Source organism: Microtus oregoni, unplaced genomic scaffold, assembly GCF_018167655.1.
Source record: "Microtus oregoni isolate MIOR12 unplaced genomic scaffold, Mior012 000006F_ref0000085, whole genome shotgun sequence".
Lineage (NCBI taxonomy): Eukaryota > Metazoa > Chordata > Mammalia > Rodentia > Cricetidae > Microtus > Microtus oregoni.
Window position 1 is genome coordinate 36185149 of NW_024543065.1, and position 14943 is coordinate 36200091.

General features: G+C 36.5%; 1 protein-coding gene across 4 annotated transcripts in view; it reads left to right on the forward strand.

The window, feature by feature from the left end:
- The window catches only part of Ascc3 (activating signal cointegrator 1 complex subunit 3), a 302434-nt gene that overhangs the window by 185413 nt on the left and 102078 nt on the right, over window positions 1-14943 (forward strand). For all 4 annotated transcript variants that reach the window (XM_041653682.1, XM_041653681.1, XM_041653683.1 and 1 more), the window contains one exon: window positions 671-813. In XM_041653682.1, coding sequence (XP_041509616.1) covers window positions 671-813 — 143 coding nt within the window. The remainder of the gene's footprint in view (window positions 1-670; window positions 814-14943) is intronic.

Below are 14943 nucleotides of genomic sequence, written 5' to 3' on the forward strand. Positions count from 1 at the left end.
AGTGCCCTTTTCTTCTGTGTACCGAGTTGCCATGCCCTTCTCAGATACACATCAGGCACTTAATCTCTACTGTACTCTCCTCCTTTGAAGCCTCACACATGTATTTTACAAGTCAGAAGGAAACTTTCTTCTCATTTATCAGTTATTTATTTTATCTTAATTTTTCATCTACTGATAACAGTAGTAGTAGAAGTGTGTGTGTGTGTGTGTGTGTGTGTGTGTGTGTGTGTGTGTGTTCTCGTTGTTGTTTCTTGGGCTTTTTCATAATTTGTCAGAGCTTGCTTGAACTCATTAGATCTCAGACTGTTTACCTCTCCTATCACTTAGACAAGCAGCAGTGTCTTGGAAACAAACAGAAGAATAGAGAGAACTCAACGTAAGACTCTATGTCTATGTATAGCTTAGTGAAGAATCTCAGCATTTTAGTGCCTCCTTCCTTGGCATGACCTTAGGTGTGATGAGTAACTCTTCCCTGTACTAGGCAGTGTTCTGTAGAACTGTGGTCGGCATCTTCCCTTTCCTGTTATTTTTCCCAGTGTCCTGTCGGACTCCTCTACTACTTGAAATAATAATTAATTTCCTGACCAAATTAAGAATTTACATGAACTATATTGGTTTTCATGTGCATCTGTTAAGTGGCTTAATATTTCATTCCCACAACTTTCCACAGCAATTAGAAGTCATTCTCCAGCCAAGCCTGTTTTGATATTTGTCTCATCAAGACGTCAAACTCGACTTACTGCTTTAGAGTTGATAGCTTTTCTGGCTACTGAAGAGGACCCAAAACAGTGGTTGAATATGGATGAACAAGAGGTAAGTTGCTTTTTCAAATTCATACTGTACTGTGATAGGAGTTGTGTACTTAATTATATTTAGTTTAATTCTATAATAAAAATAACAAGAAAGAAGGAGTACAGTATTGTGCTGCGTTTATACAACCTTATTAATATTTGCATACATATCCTCGGGTATTCCAAGTAAAACACTTACAGATCTATGATCATTCCCTTTATTTAATATCATAATGATTAATATTTTATATTCAACTATGTTTTCAAAAGTTTTAGTATTTCTTGCCCTTACATAACTTAAAATCAATTTTGTTAGATTAACTTTAGAAAAATGTATAACATGATCCTTGTTTATAGCTTAGTTAGTAAATACTAATCAGTATAGTAAACTTTAAAACTACCTTTACATTTTTAAATAATTACAATTTGTCCCTGTACTGTTTTATTTCACTATGTACCTATTCCATAGTTTTTTCTTCATATAATTAAATAATCAAGTTTCTTTATTGCACTTTATTCCTTTAGAATTATTTTCTCAGACCGTAGTTGCTGCTTTTCTTATGCTGCTAATTGATTTCTCAAGTACCTATGCTGATTGAAGTGGTCAGCCTTGGTGTAGGAGAGTCCACATTTATTTTAATTGAGTAACACTATGAATAAAAGGTTATCCTCTTTTTAATCTACACCTTGATTTTTGTAGATGAACATGTTTTCATATATTTATTCATTAGATTCGTTTTTCTTTTCTGTGGTCTTTTTTATCTTTTTCAGTATATCCTAAAGATTTGTTGAGCCTTAAAATGAGGTGGAAATACCTATATGCAACTTCATATTACTAACTGTTCCTACATGTGTGTATGTCAGTATGTATATATGCTAATCTACTCCTTAATTATTTTTGCTTATCTTTTTATCTTTTACAAATTAAAGGTTTTCCTTTCAAATTATATAATCTGTGTAATATGGTTCTTGTTGTCCCTTCTCTGTTTCATAGATTTACAGGTGTAAGATGATATCTCAAAGTTGTTTTGATTTGCATTTCCCTGATTGCTAAGGAAGTTGAGCATGACCTTAAGTGTCTTTTGGCCATTTGAACTTCTTCTGTTGAGAATTCTCTGTTCAGATCAGTGCCCCATTTTTTAATTGGGTTAATTAGCATTTTAAAGTCTAGTTTTTTGAGTTCTCTATATATTTTGGAGATCAGACCTTTGTCTGTTGAGGGGTTGGTGAAGATCTTCTCCCAGTCAGTAGGTTGCCTTTGTGTCTTAGTGACAGTGTCCTTTGCTTTGCAGAAGCTTCTCAGTTTTAGTAGGTCCCATTTATTCAATGTTGCTCTTAATGTCTGTGCTTCTGGGGTTATACATAGGAAGCGATCTCCTGTGCCCATCTGTTGTAGGGTATTTCCCACTTTCTCTTCTATCCTTTTCAGTGTGTTCGGGCTGATATTGAGGTCTTTAATCCATTTGGACTTGAGTTTTGTGCACGGTGAAAGATGTGGGTCTATTTTCATTCTTCTACAGGTTAACATCCAGTTGTGCCAGCACCATTTGTTGAAGATGCTTTCTTTCTTCCATTGTATACTTTTAGCTCCTTTATCAAAAATGAGGTGTTCATAGGTTTGTGGGTTAAAATCCGGGTCTTCTATACGATTCCATTGGTCGACTTCTCTATTTTTATGCCAGTACCACACTGTTTTAATTACTGTAGCTCTGTAATAGAGTTTGAAGTCAGGGATGGTAATGCCTCCAGAAGATCCTTTATTGCATAGATTTAATTCATAATGACTTTCCTTTTTAATATTTTTCCAGTTTTAAAAATATTTTCTGAGACAGAATTATGATGAAGACTGGAGAAATAAGTTACCTAATTGTTGTATTATCATCTCTTATTCCCCCTCCCATTTCCTCTTTTTGTGGTCATAGCCTGAAGAACAGTGTTTCAAACCCATCAATTTAGTTTGAACAAATTAGAAATTTCTGCCTTTCTGTAGCATGAATAATAAAAACTCTGAGACAGATATAGGGGTTAAAGCTGAAGATCAAAGACGCAGAGCAGTAAACCACTAGAGAGCCCTTTTGCCTTTACCAATTCTCAGATCGAAGGGGTGATCCTATGTAAAGGTAGCACTGTGTCTCAACCAAACCTCTGCCTCCACACTCCAGTGAGTTCCTGTCTTTCCCCCTCTATATTCCTCTCTCCGCCCAGCCATATCATTCCTTTTTCCACCCTCCTAGTGCTAGGATTAAAGAAATGTGACTCCCAAACACTGGGATTAAAGGTGTGTGCCACTACTCCCTGAGCTATATGGCTTAGCTTTGCACTCTGATCTTCAGGTAAGCTTTATTTATTAAAATACATAAAAATATCACTACACCTTTCACTTTCTTGTGGCCATCTAGAGTTACTGTCTGTTGGATACAATGTATATGCTATCATAAGCTAGTGTTTCAAAGTGTTCTAAGTTCCACAGATAATTTTATCTTTAGGATTTCATCATTACTTTCTTAAATTTAGTTATATGTGTATACTGTACAGTATAACTTAATGTCTAAATAATTTTATTCTGTGTTACTCAATTGTTGTGTCTAAAGAAAGTTGTTGAAAGGAGCTGAGGGCTGCATTCCGCCACCCAGCTCCTGCCATCCGAAATAATTTCACGGACACTGTATTCTTTTAAACACTGCTTGGTCCATTAGCTCTAGCCTTTACAGGCTAATTCTCATATCCCGATCAACCCATCTCTAATAATCTGTGTAGCATCAGTCTTACCGGGAAGATTCTAGCCTATGTCCATCCTGCGTCGGAGCTGTCCGGGAGAGAGGAGCCTGGCGTCTGTCTGAGGTGTCTGCCCCAGAGAGCAGAGCTATCGAGTCTGAGCTCACTTCCTCTTCCTCCCAGCATTCTGTTCTGCCTTCTCCACCCACCTAAGGGATGGCCTATCAAAATGGGCCAAGGCAGTTTGTTTATTACCAATGACCTTCCTCCATCAGAAAGTGGATATTATTTGGAAAGTATTATATTAAGCAAGGTGACTAAGACTCAGAAAGATAAAAATGCATGTTCTCTCTCCTTTAAGATCCTAGTTTATCCTGTTTATACGTATACATTATATGGGAGGAGGTTATGAATATAGGGATAGCCTTTCTAATGAAAGGAGATCTATTTCAAGAAGAGACAAAAGACCTGTTGAGGAAGGAGTGTTTTATGGAGGAGTATGAGAAGGGAGAACCAACAAATTTTGTTTGAAGATGTCATAGGAAATCTAATACTGTTTGTGTTCATTTTTAAGAAATTTCTACAACAGTATCACAATTTAGGAGGCAAATGCTAAAAATAGGTAAATTATCTATTTATAGTTTAGTATATGAAGAATATAATATCTATTTCATCTTAATTTTATTTCTCTTTTGTTTTGTCTCTAAAAAATGTTCCTAATTGAAACATTTCTTTGAAGTCAGAGTATAAAGTACATACACACCTACTGAACACACCTTAAGGTGTGTGCTCAAAGTACATTGCTCTGCATTTAGCACATATGTGATTCACATTGTTTTAAAATGTGAACCTCATGTGTTCATCCTTGCTAGAGTGCACTTCTTTTATTTATTTGTTCTAATTATGATATCTGTGGAAGTCTGTATAGCTCAGCTATTGTGGAGAATTGTGTTGTTTCAGTTAGCACAAAAATTTATCACTATTGATAAGTGGAATCCATAACATTTGCTTGCATGGTTTGTTTGTTTGTTTGCTGGTAAAATTATGACAACTGGTAATTTTTTATTTCTACATGTTTGGTCTCATTCAGTCTGTGTCAATCCAGGAAGGCCTTGCTTCATCACAAAAACATAACAAACAAAAATTTTAAATAAAGTTTTCATTGAGTTTGCATTTAGTTTACTGTGTGTGTGTGTATGTGTGTGTGTGTGTGTGTGTGTGTGTGTGTGTTTTCAATTTGAGTATACCAAAACCTGCAAAAGTGGGTTTAGCTATGTGATTATACCTAAACCCACATAAGCAGGTGTTTCTGTTATGGTACAGCCAGATAATTAAATTAAATGCCTTAATTAGAGTTTATATTGCTGTGATAAGATACCATAATCAAAAGCAACTTGGGAATTTAAGGATTTATTTTATCTTACAACTCAGGCCACAGTCCCATCACTGAGGAGAGTCAGAGTAGGTACTCTAGGCAGGAACTGAACTAGAAGCCAAGAGAAATGCTGCTTACTGGCTTGCTTCTTGTGACTTGCTCAGCCTGCTTTCTTATACAATTTAGGACCATCTACCCAGGGATTGAACCATCTGCCCTGGGCTGCCACCCCCTCATATCAACTATTAATCAAGAAAATGCACTAAACACTTGCCTCCAGATAATCTAATGGAGACATTTCTCTATTGAAGTTTCTCTTGTCAGATGTACTCTAGATGTATCCTGTGTAAAGGTGGCATAAAACCAACTCTAGATTTGTAATGTCTGTAGAGGATGCATTCTGGGATGAAATGTTAGTGTCATATATCATTAATGCTCTTTGTGCAGTATTTAGTGTCTTGTGACAGAGCATGGGTAACTAACACTAGGAGAAAGCTGAATAAACATGGTAGTTATCTTGGCAACTGAAGGGGACTCTGTTGCTGACATAGGCAGCCTTCAAATCATTCTGCAGCTGAAGAACTACTTTCTAGGTATCTGGGGAAGAGGCAATACTGAAAGCAAAGCAAAAGAATCAGCGCATCAAGAGATAACTCATGAAAGACTCATGAGTTAAATTTCTTAGCAGAGGCAAAGGAGTAATTTAATATCTTAATCCAGTATTGACTGAAAGGAAAGTGTTAAGATGTAGGAAAACAACTCCAAGTATATTTTTCCTATAAAACTATACTGCAGCTAGAAACCCCAAAGTAGTATCCTTTGGATTTGCCAGTAGGAAGCCTTTTACATGATTTCTAGAGTTTCTGGGAATAAAGCTACTTAGTCACTTGGATTCTCACTGAGAGCATCCACTTCTTCTAGCCTCAAATTTTCACCAAGTCTTTGCACTATTCTCTCAGACTTCATGACAAACAGAAAGTTTTGATTGCCTGAGTTTTAATCTGTGACATATATCAGGAAAAGAGGATTTATTTTTGGCTGATGTTATAGGAGTTATAGAAAGTGATACTGGCTGTCCAGAGTAGTACAGGTTCAATGTATAGTTCTTCTAAATTAATTAATTTGGTGTTTTTCCCCATTGGCTACATTTTTTAAAAAAAACTTCCAAACAATATACATTTTTATCAAATAATCAAAACATCTTTCTTTGCATGTCTCCAGAGGGACAACTCAACTAAAACTTCCATCTTCGGCAGCAGTTAACATAAAGACCTACGTTTCTTGATCTCTTTGTGGCTTCTGTTGTTGGTAACCTGTTCTTTTGCCGAGCTGGAGTTAGAATTCAGGCTCTTGTCCACGTTCTCTGCACCAGGTACACCCCTGCTCATACAGTCCTACTGCAGTCCCTTCTCAGTATTCTCTACTGTATTAGCTCCCTTGCTACTACAAAATAGCTGATAAAAACAAAACAACTTTAAGACAGGAAGACTTTAAGAATATAGTCCATCATGGCATGGAAGGCGTGGTCACAGGATATGAGGTACCTGGTCACATGAGTCTGTAGTTCGGAAACTGAACCATTAAATGCTTGCTTCTTCCTTTTATCTAGTCCAGGGTCTCAATTATGGAATTATGCCACCCACATTTGGGTTGGCTCTTACTTGTTCAATTAAACCGTTCTGGAAATGCCCTCAGACACATATAGAGAAATATTTTTCTGGCAATACTAAATTTATTCAAGTTCATAGTGAAAAATAAACATTAGCCAGTAGACTAAACTAAAAAAGTCACAGTTAATATATTACATTCAGTAGTAAAGAATAGTAAGAAGGGAGAGAAATGAAATTACTTAGAAATCTATTGATACATATGTGAGGTAGCAGCTAAGCAAGGGTAGGGAACAAATTGTTTCTATTTGCCACTCCCCCAAGCCAAAAATACAATTATTATTTATTTGCTCTACCATGTGTCACTTGGACATGTTTTCCGACAAGCTGCTAAGCTAATCTAGAGTGCCCAAAATACATAGCCATAAGAGGCTGGCAGCTAGATTTGTATGTATGCTTAATTCATAAAGTTATAAAGTCTTTGATTAATTTTTTAAATAGAGTGGAAAGTTTGGTGTACATAAAATTTTCTCCCTTGTTGTATAATCATACAACAGCCTAATTTCATCAAAATCAGTTGCCTAAATGATAATAACCACATTTTGCTTTTCCATCAAGTAGAATGGAAACATCAAATACCCTGTGTAGATATTTCAGTTACTGTTATTTCTAAGCAAATTACTAATCTTGTAGATATTAGCTCTCCAGACCAGCAAAGCTAAGAAGTCACGAGGAATAGAATCTCATTAGCTGAGATTTTAGAAAGTATGCAGCCCTTGGCCACTTGGCTCTTGGAACATGGTTCTAGCAGTGTAAGAACAGAACCATTAATTTTCAGTAATGCACAGCAAAATATAGGACTTCATCAAAATGAGAAGCAAAGCATGATCATCTCAGTGCAGAGAAAATATATGATAAAATGAACAAAGGTATAGAAGAAACATACCTCATATTTATGGCTTTTCTTGGGCATTGTTAACAGACATTTCATCTCAGAGAGGAAACTGCCCACATATTGGGTAAATGGTCCCATCCAGGTCTAGATTTAGTGGACTATTGAGTTTAATGGGATTAATCCCATGGGTGTGTTTGAGGCGTTACTTAAAGAAATTATGCTCCCCAAAATCCTACTCCATGAAAGCTGATGACTCACAAAGGCTGCATCCTAGGAGCTCCTGTTTAGCTATAGATAGCTCTGCCCATAAGTCTACTGTCCATCCCACTTGTTTATACCCTTGAGTAGGGTAGTAAATCACAGGACCCCTAAGACATAGATTTTGTTTACTTCCTGAGCCAGAAAAGAATGTTTCAATTCTAGGGGAACATACATAACACCTCAGTATAATAAAGTACATTGATGATAAGTAATCCACTAGCATTGTATTGAATAAAGCTGAATGACCCCTCTAACATCTGCTAATAAGACATGGATGAGCACTTTCATCAGTGCTATAAGACCTGCCATAGGCAGCTAGTCCTGTTGGCCAATGACATGGGGAGAAAATATTTTAAATTCCAACAAAAACTGTTAGAAAAATAATGAATGAATTCAGCGGACTTTGTAGATTCAAAGGAATGCAGAAGCCACTAGTATTACTTTTTGTCAGTTGTGAATTATTTGAAATATAAATCAAAAAAGTGGTCTCATTTTATAAGATCTACAAAACAGTGATGATGATGATGATGATGATGATGATGATGATGATGATGAAATGCCTAAGAGTAAATTTAGCTAATAAGGCAAAAAGACCTTTGCATTACAGATTAGTAAACATTAATTAAAGAAATTTGAAGAGAATACAAAAATGAGGAAGGGCAACGTGTACTCAAATTGAAAGCCAATGTTGACAGACTCTCCATACTACCTGTTACGAATTGACCAGAAATGTCCTCCCACAGGCATGTGTTTTGAACACTTGGTGTACATTTTATGGTATTATTTTAAGGCTGTGGAGCATTTAGGAGCTGGGGCCTGACTGAAATAAAAAAGGATCCTGGAGACAGGTCCCACCACAAGTCTTGGCTTGGTTACTCTGCTTTCTCGTTTAGAGACCCATGAGGCCTCCAGTCTTTCCCCACTGTGGTGAAGAGAAGTCACTGTGACACTGCTGACTCCAGTTGTCCATCAGGTATTCTGTCATAAAAGTTAGCACAGTACCAGAAGAGAAGTCCAGCATGATGTCTATCAATGTACTAGTGTTGTTTGCCTCTGAACTAGAAAATACCATTGTATAATGTGGACAGAACTACCAAAAGGGCCAAATATGAAAGCCATTTTGAACAATTTAACAGATTCAATGTTGTAATAGGAGCGGCGGGGCTGCGTCCCCAGTACCCTGGCCGCCTGCTAGCTTATGCCCCGAAATAACAAAACACAAACTGTATTCATTTAAACACTGCTTGGCCCATTAACTCTAGCCCTTACAGGCTAATTCTCACATCCCAATCAACCCATCTCTAATAATCTGAATAGCATCAGTCTTATCGGGAAATATTCAGCATGTCTTACCTGGCAGCTTGCTTCATGGCATCTGGCTCTGAGAGGAGCTGCATGATTTCTGACCTCACTTCCTCTTCCTCCCAGCATTTTGTTCTGTTTACTCCACCCACCTATGTTTTTACCTATCAGGGCCAAGGCAGTTTATTTAACCAATGACCTTCCTTCATCAATTCAAAGTTGTAGTGATAAGCATAATATTGGCATTAAAAGCTGACCGTAGAGTAAAGAGCCTGGACACTCTGATGCATAAACCATTTGTTTCTTGACAAAGGTGGTAAGGTTTAGGAAGCTCGGTGTGGTGGCATATGCCTTTAATTCCAGCACTCAGGAGGCAAATACAGGCAAACTCTGTGAGTTCAAGGCCAGCCTGATCTACATAGCAAGTTCTAGGCCAGCCAAGGCTACATAGCAAGACCCATGTAGAAAAAGAAAGTGAAGAGGAAGGAAGGGAGGAAAGAAAGAAGGACAGAACTAATGCACATAGGATTTCTGAGGCTCTAGATTATCCTCAATATCAGAAAAGCAACACAGAGAGGAAGGAATTGGGAAGGAGAGAAAGTAGGATGACATACCTGTGTCACAGCTTGTAGGAAGCTAAGAGGCTATTGAACAACAGAAAAGACACATTAGAGAAAGGACAGCTTTTTCATACCTCTCTCTTATTTGTGCTAATCCAAAATTGCTTAAAGGCACAATAAAGAAAACTCAGCAGAATATAGAGATAGCCTTACAGATTAACAGAAAGTATTTGCAATGTATACCTCTAACATGGGATTACTGTCCAGAATATGATTTTCAAAACTAAGAAAAAGAACTGAGGATTAAAACAGCAAACAGCCCAATAAAAATGGTCAGTGGGTTTAAACACATTTCTCAAGAAAACATATATGTGCCAGATTTAGAAAAATGTTCAGTATCACTAATTATCAAGTGTAAATCAAAATCACAATTGCTTCCCATTATGCCAGTAATAATGGTACAGGTCAGAAAGACTACTGATAGGAAGTTTGTGCAAAGCTACAGACACACCAGTAAGTTGGTTAACTTTTGTTTTAAATACTGTGGAGGGGCAATTGTTTATAAGGTCAGTGCTTTTGTAGTTTTGTGTCTCGTAAAATTCCTGGATTTTACTAATTAACATTCCAGTGGGGATAAATGATAACAAGCAAATAAGTTAATGTATGGTGATTCTCATAGGAAAAATAATAAGCATGGGAGATGAGAATGTTCATTATTGGATATTACACAGTAATCAAGGCAGAAGGGCCTCTGACAAGATAGACTCTGAGCACTGTTGGAAAGGACAGGGAGCAAACCAAGCACATAGCTAAGGCAGCAGCAGTTCATGATAATAGAGGGTATAAGGAACACCAATTACATATATATGTTTTTTTACATTTTTTCTGTTTTTCTGGTGTATGTATTCACATTTTTGCATGTGTTTGAATATATGTGCATATAGAGGCCCAAAATTGGTGCCAAGAATCATCCTAAAATGCTCTCTGACTTTATTCATTGAGGGAGGGTCTCTCAGTCAAACCTAGAGCTCACCAATATGGCAGCTTGCTCTGGGGATTTGTATCTCCACCTTCTGAGGATGAAATTACAAGTGATTTGTCATGGCCAGCCAGTCTGTATACATAGGTTCTGGGAATCCAAACGCCAATCCATTTACTTGAGTAGCACATTCTTTAGCCACTAAGCCATTTCGACAGATCTTTCTTTCACTTTTTGAGAACATTTTGTTAATTCTGGAACAATAACATAGAACTTAGTAGGGATGGTGGTGTAAGGCCTCCTAATACCTTGGTGGCGGTGGCAACAGAAAGATATATTTAGTTTTAATAATAAGACTTTGTGATAGATGAAAGATAGAAAAAGTAATCAAGAATGGCATTCTGGTTGTTAAATCATAATAATGCTACGTAATGAAACAGCAAAAGAAATTCTGAGAAATAAAGAATGGGATAAAGGAAGAAGGGTATTTGAACTTAAAAGTTATATTTGACATGTTTTTTGGTATGCCTAAGACTTTCAAGTGGAAATTACAAAGTGATTAAATGTAAGAGGTCTGTCAAATCTACTTCAGATGTGAACATACGGAGTTGGACATGTCTGTGTACAAGCAGACTTCATGCCCAAGTGAGTTCATATAACAGCCTTGGGCAGTGTGAAGAAGAGGCACACAAGGGACTCACTTGTTTTGAAGTGAGATAGGAAACGTGAAACTGTCAAAGGTGATAAGATGCCAGTAGACAGAGACCAGTGCAGGAGAAAGTGCCCGATTACATGAAGTGATGAAGGGAATTCATGGTATGACAGAGAAGCTCCCAGTGTCATTTAACACTTGGAGGCCCTGTGAGTGAACTTGGCAAGGAGCAATCTGTTATGAACAGAAGCCAGTTTGGAACTGGTTATAGAGTAAATGAGAGGAGTGCGGAGAAATGGAATGAACCACAGCTTAGTAGGTTTTGATTTGGCACTAAGAAGGTTCGCTAAATCGTGTTCCCTCAGGTGTTCAACCATGTAGTCCCACATGCAACAGGACTGTGATAGCTCTGGGTGCTTACCAATCAGCACTAAAGGGTACAAAAGGTACAAAAGCAGGAGAAAGCCCTTGCTTCTGAATTCTCTGGTTGTATATTGCTTTTCTTTCTTCTCTCAGCAGGTAGCAGAATTCTGGGAAAAGATTAGGCTTTTGTTAAGATTATATTTACAGGGGCTGGAGAGATGGCTCAGAGGCTAAGAGCACTGACTGCTCTTCCAGAGGTCCTGACTTCAATTCCCAGCAACCACATGGTGGCTCACAGCCATCTATAATGAGATCTGGTGCCCTCTTCTGGCATGTAAGCATACATGGAATGAACGTTGTATACATAATAAATAAATAAATCTTTAAAAAAAGATTATATTTACATTCCTTTCTTAACTCTCTAATTTTTACTATATCTCCATAACTGCCCATTTCTTTCTATGTGCTGTTAAATAAGATCTACATACCTAAAGTAATCAAAGGAGCCAGTTAATTTATGCTTGTTCCAAAGATCAAAAGTAGGAAAAGAAGTATCTCTCTGACTGGAGCAAGCCAGGCAATGGATACGGGTGGAGACAATATAAAAACAAAAATGAGAAATAAAACAGTTTAGTTAAATCTTGCTAATTCAGATTAATGGGCTAAAAACCTTCCTAAATTATACAAAACTTTAAAAGGTTGCTAACTTTGCTACTTCAAAGTAATTCACAAAACATTTAATAACTCATGAATAAATCTTACTCTGGTTGCTTTCTGGGTTTTGTTTTGTTTGTGCTACATAGTACCAAACTTCAGGCCTCTCACAGTCTGAACAGGTGTGCTGATTATCTAGATAACCTGCCATCAATTGGAATTGCACTATCTCATGGGTTTCATTGAATAAGGAACCAGCTAGCTGAATGATAGCATTCATTGGTCTCTGTCTCCTAATCTTGAATACAGTGTGACCAGTTGCTTCTCACTGACTGCCATGCCTTCCCTACCATGATGGACTTTCATTGCAAGCCAAAATAAACATTCCCTTCCTTAAGCTTGTTTGGTCAGGCATTTTGTCCTAGCAACATGACTAATAATCAATGTAACAAGTTTCTACCACCGACATGAATTCTTGGCCCATTTTTATTTTCACTCTGACAAGGATCTTACTGTGCTTAGTGCAGGGTACCCTCATGCTAACGGTCTTTCTTCCCATGTCAGCTTTAGGAGTATCTGGAAACACCACATACTCCCCAACCCTGCACCCATTCTTTGATAAACCATGCCTCAACCCTCTTAAAAACTATGGAAATGCTTATGATGTGAAATGTCTTAAAATGGTGTGGAAAACAGACCTCTGTGAATTTGCTAAGCATTGAATATTTGGGTCTAGTTGGGACTCATGGGATACCGGTGTGATTGGGATCATCAGTTTTCATTCCTTAAACAACAGAAGACAATCTGTTTCTCTTTGCTTTAATTAGTAACATGCATGGAGTACTTAATAGTTGTTTAAAGGATCTATTACCAAATCTAGTCATAAATTTGTAGAACATATTTCTCATCCCAGTTTTCCAGGTGTAAAAACTAGAGCAGAAAGATTGATTACTTTGGGTGATGCAGCAAGTGATAAGTTGTACCCAAACACAGGGTAGCAAACTTGGTCTGTTTTGTTTGTTTGTTTTAACTTGCAATATTTACAGTAAGTAGGCTTATTAGCAACATATTAACCTTAGATAAGATGAAAAAACTTTGAAGAGGGAAAAATGTATAAAAAAAAACAATAGCTACAAGAACAAGAAATTGACAAGACTATGCCATTTCACAATCATGAAGAAGTTGAAAGAGATGGCATTTGGTTTTAGTTTATAGAGCAAGATAATTGAGATGTTCTTCTATTTTAGGCATAGGTATAGAGATATTTAAATACTAAAGAATATTTGCAAATCATCTGAGTAGATTTTTCCAGTGTGTGAATGATAATTACTCATTGTATCAAATCTTAGCCTGTTTTCTGCATACAGTCTGGAACAATGAGATCTAGTGAACATTGTAACTGTAAGTGGTCTTTCATTCATGTAGTAATATATGGGGCACTGTGCTGGAAGGCATAAACTACATCCAGCAGTGCTGGGATCATGACTGACTGTCTACCATTAGTTATACGATCTCAGTATACTACGTGGCTGATAGGCCTCAAATTTTCACATGTAAAAGGAATGGTAACAACTGTCTTCACGGGACTGCTGTGATAAGTAAATACATTAAGAACATATCAGATCCTTAAAAATAATGTATTTTTTAGCATGGTAACTGTTACGGATTGTGCCTGTGCTTAGAAAGTATCACCTTAGGAACATTACAGATTAGGGTGCCCAATTGGAATCTGCAGACATCCTAAAATTAGATACTCAACATTTGTAGTATCATGGTTATGCAACACTGAGTATGCCAAATAAATAGGCCAAGTCTGCTGAAAGCTATAAGGTGAACTTTGACCTTTTTTTATGCCCTTCTGGTTATCATATCATGATTTAATTCATATTAATAAAATGTAATTGTGCTACTTTAAAAAGATAACTCTGTAATATTCATTTTCAGCTCAGTCTGTTCTGCATTTGAAAAGCACCCCAATATATGGACATATTCTCCAATGTATTAGAATCAAAACTCTCTAAAAATGGAAATAAGCATCAAAACTATGTACAAAAGTAAATATGAAGTGTTTTTAGAAGGATTTTCTGCTAGTGGTATAAGGAATTAACTTAGAAATGTGAGTGAGGAAAGTATGTTAATATCTTACCTTGAGATTCCATTTGTATATTATAATAAGTAAGAATTAGGCAAGGAAAAAGTAATTTTAAATGGTATTCTATGTATTTGGAAAATGTAGCATATCTCTTATTGTTTAGATTTTATTTATTGTTTAGGTGTGTATTTACTTATTTGTAGTTCACACTTTTGTGTGAATTTGTGTTTATTTCTCATGTAATTTTTTTTTAATCAGCATTACTAAAAATGGAACCCATGGGTTTATATGTGAAAAGCAGGTGCTGTATTGCTAAGCTTCTCCCTCGGGCAGATTTATTTCCTTAATCACATATGTATATGCTTAAAATTAATATGTCACTATATGGCAAATCTTTTACAGTATGATTGACATTTAGAGAAGGTAGGAAAAAATAATTTGTAGTATTGGGAAATTTTAGAAACCTTTATTTTGAATAACTTTCTAGAATTTCTGTTAACATATCAATAAAATGTTCTATGTCTATTCTTCATTGTTAATTTATCCTCTTCCATCTGTGGGGTTTTTATCATAGAGAAACAGGTTAAGAAATTAATACTTTGCAATTACAAGAAAATATTTAAACTTCATTTAACATCTGTATTAGTGTGGTTGATTGACTCCTGTTTTTAGAAGTCTTTGTAACTTTCATGATTCT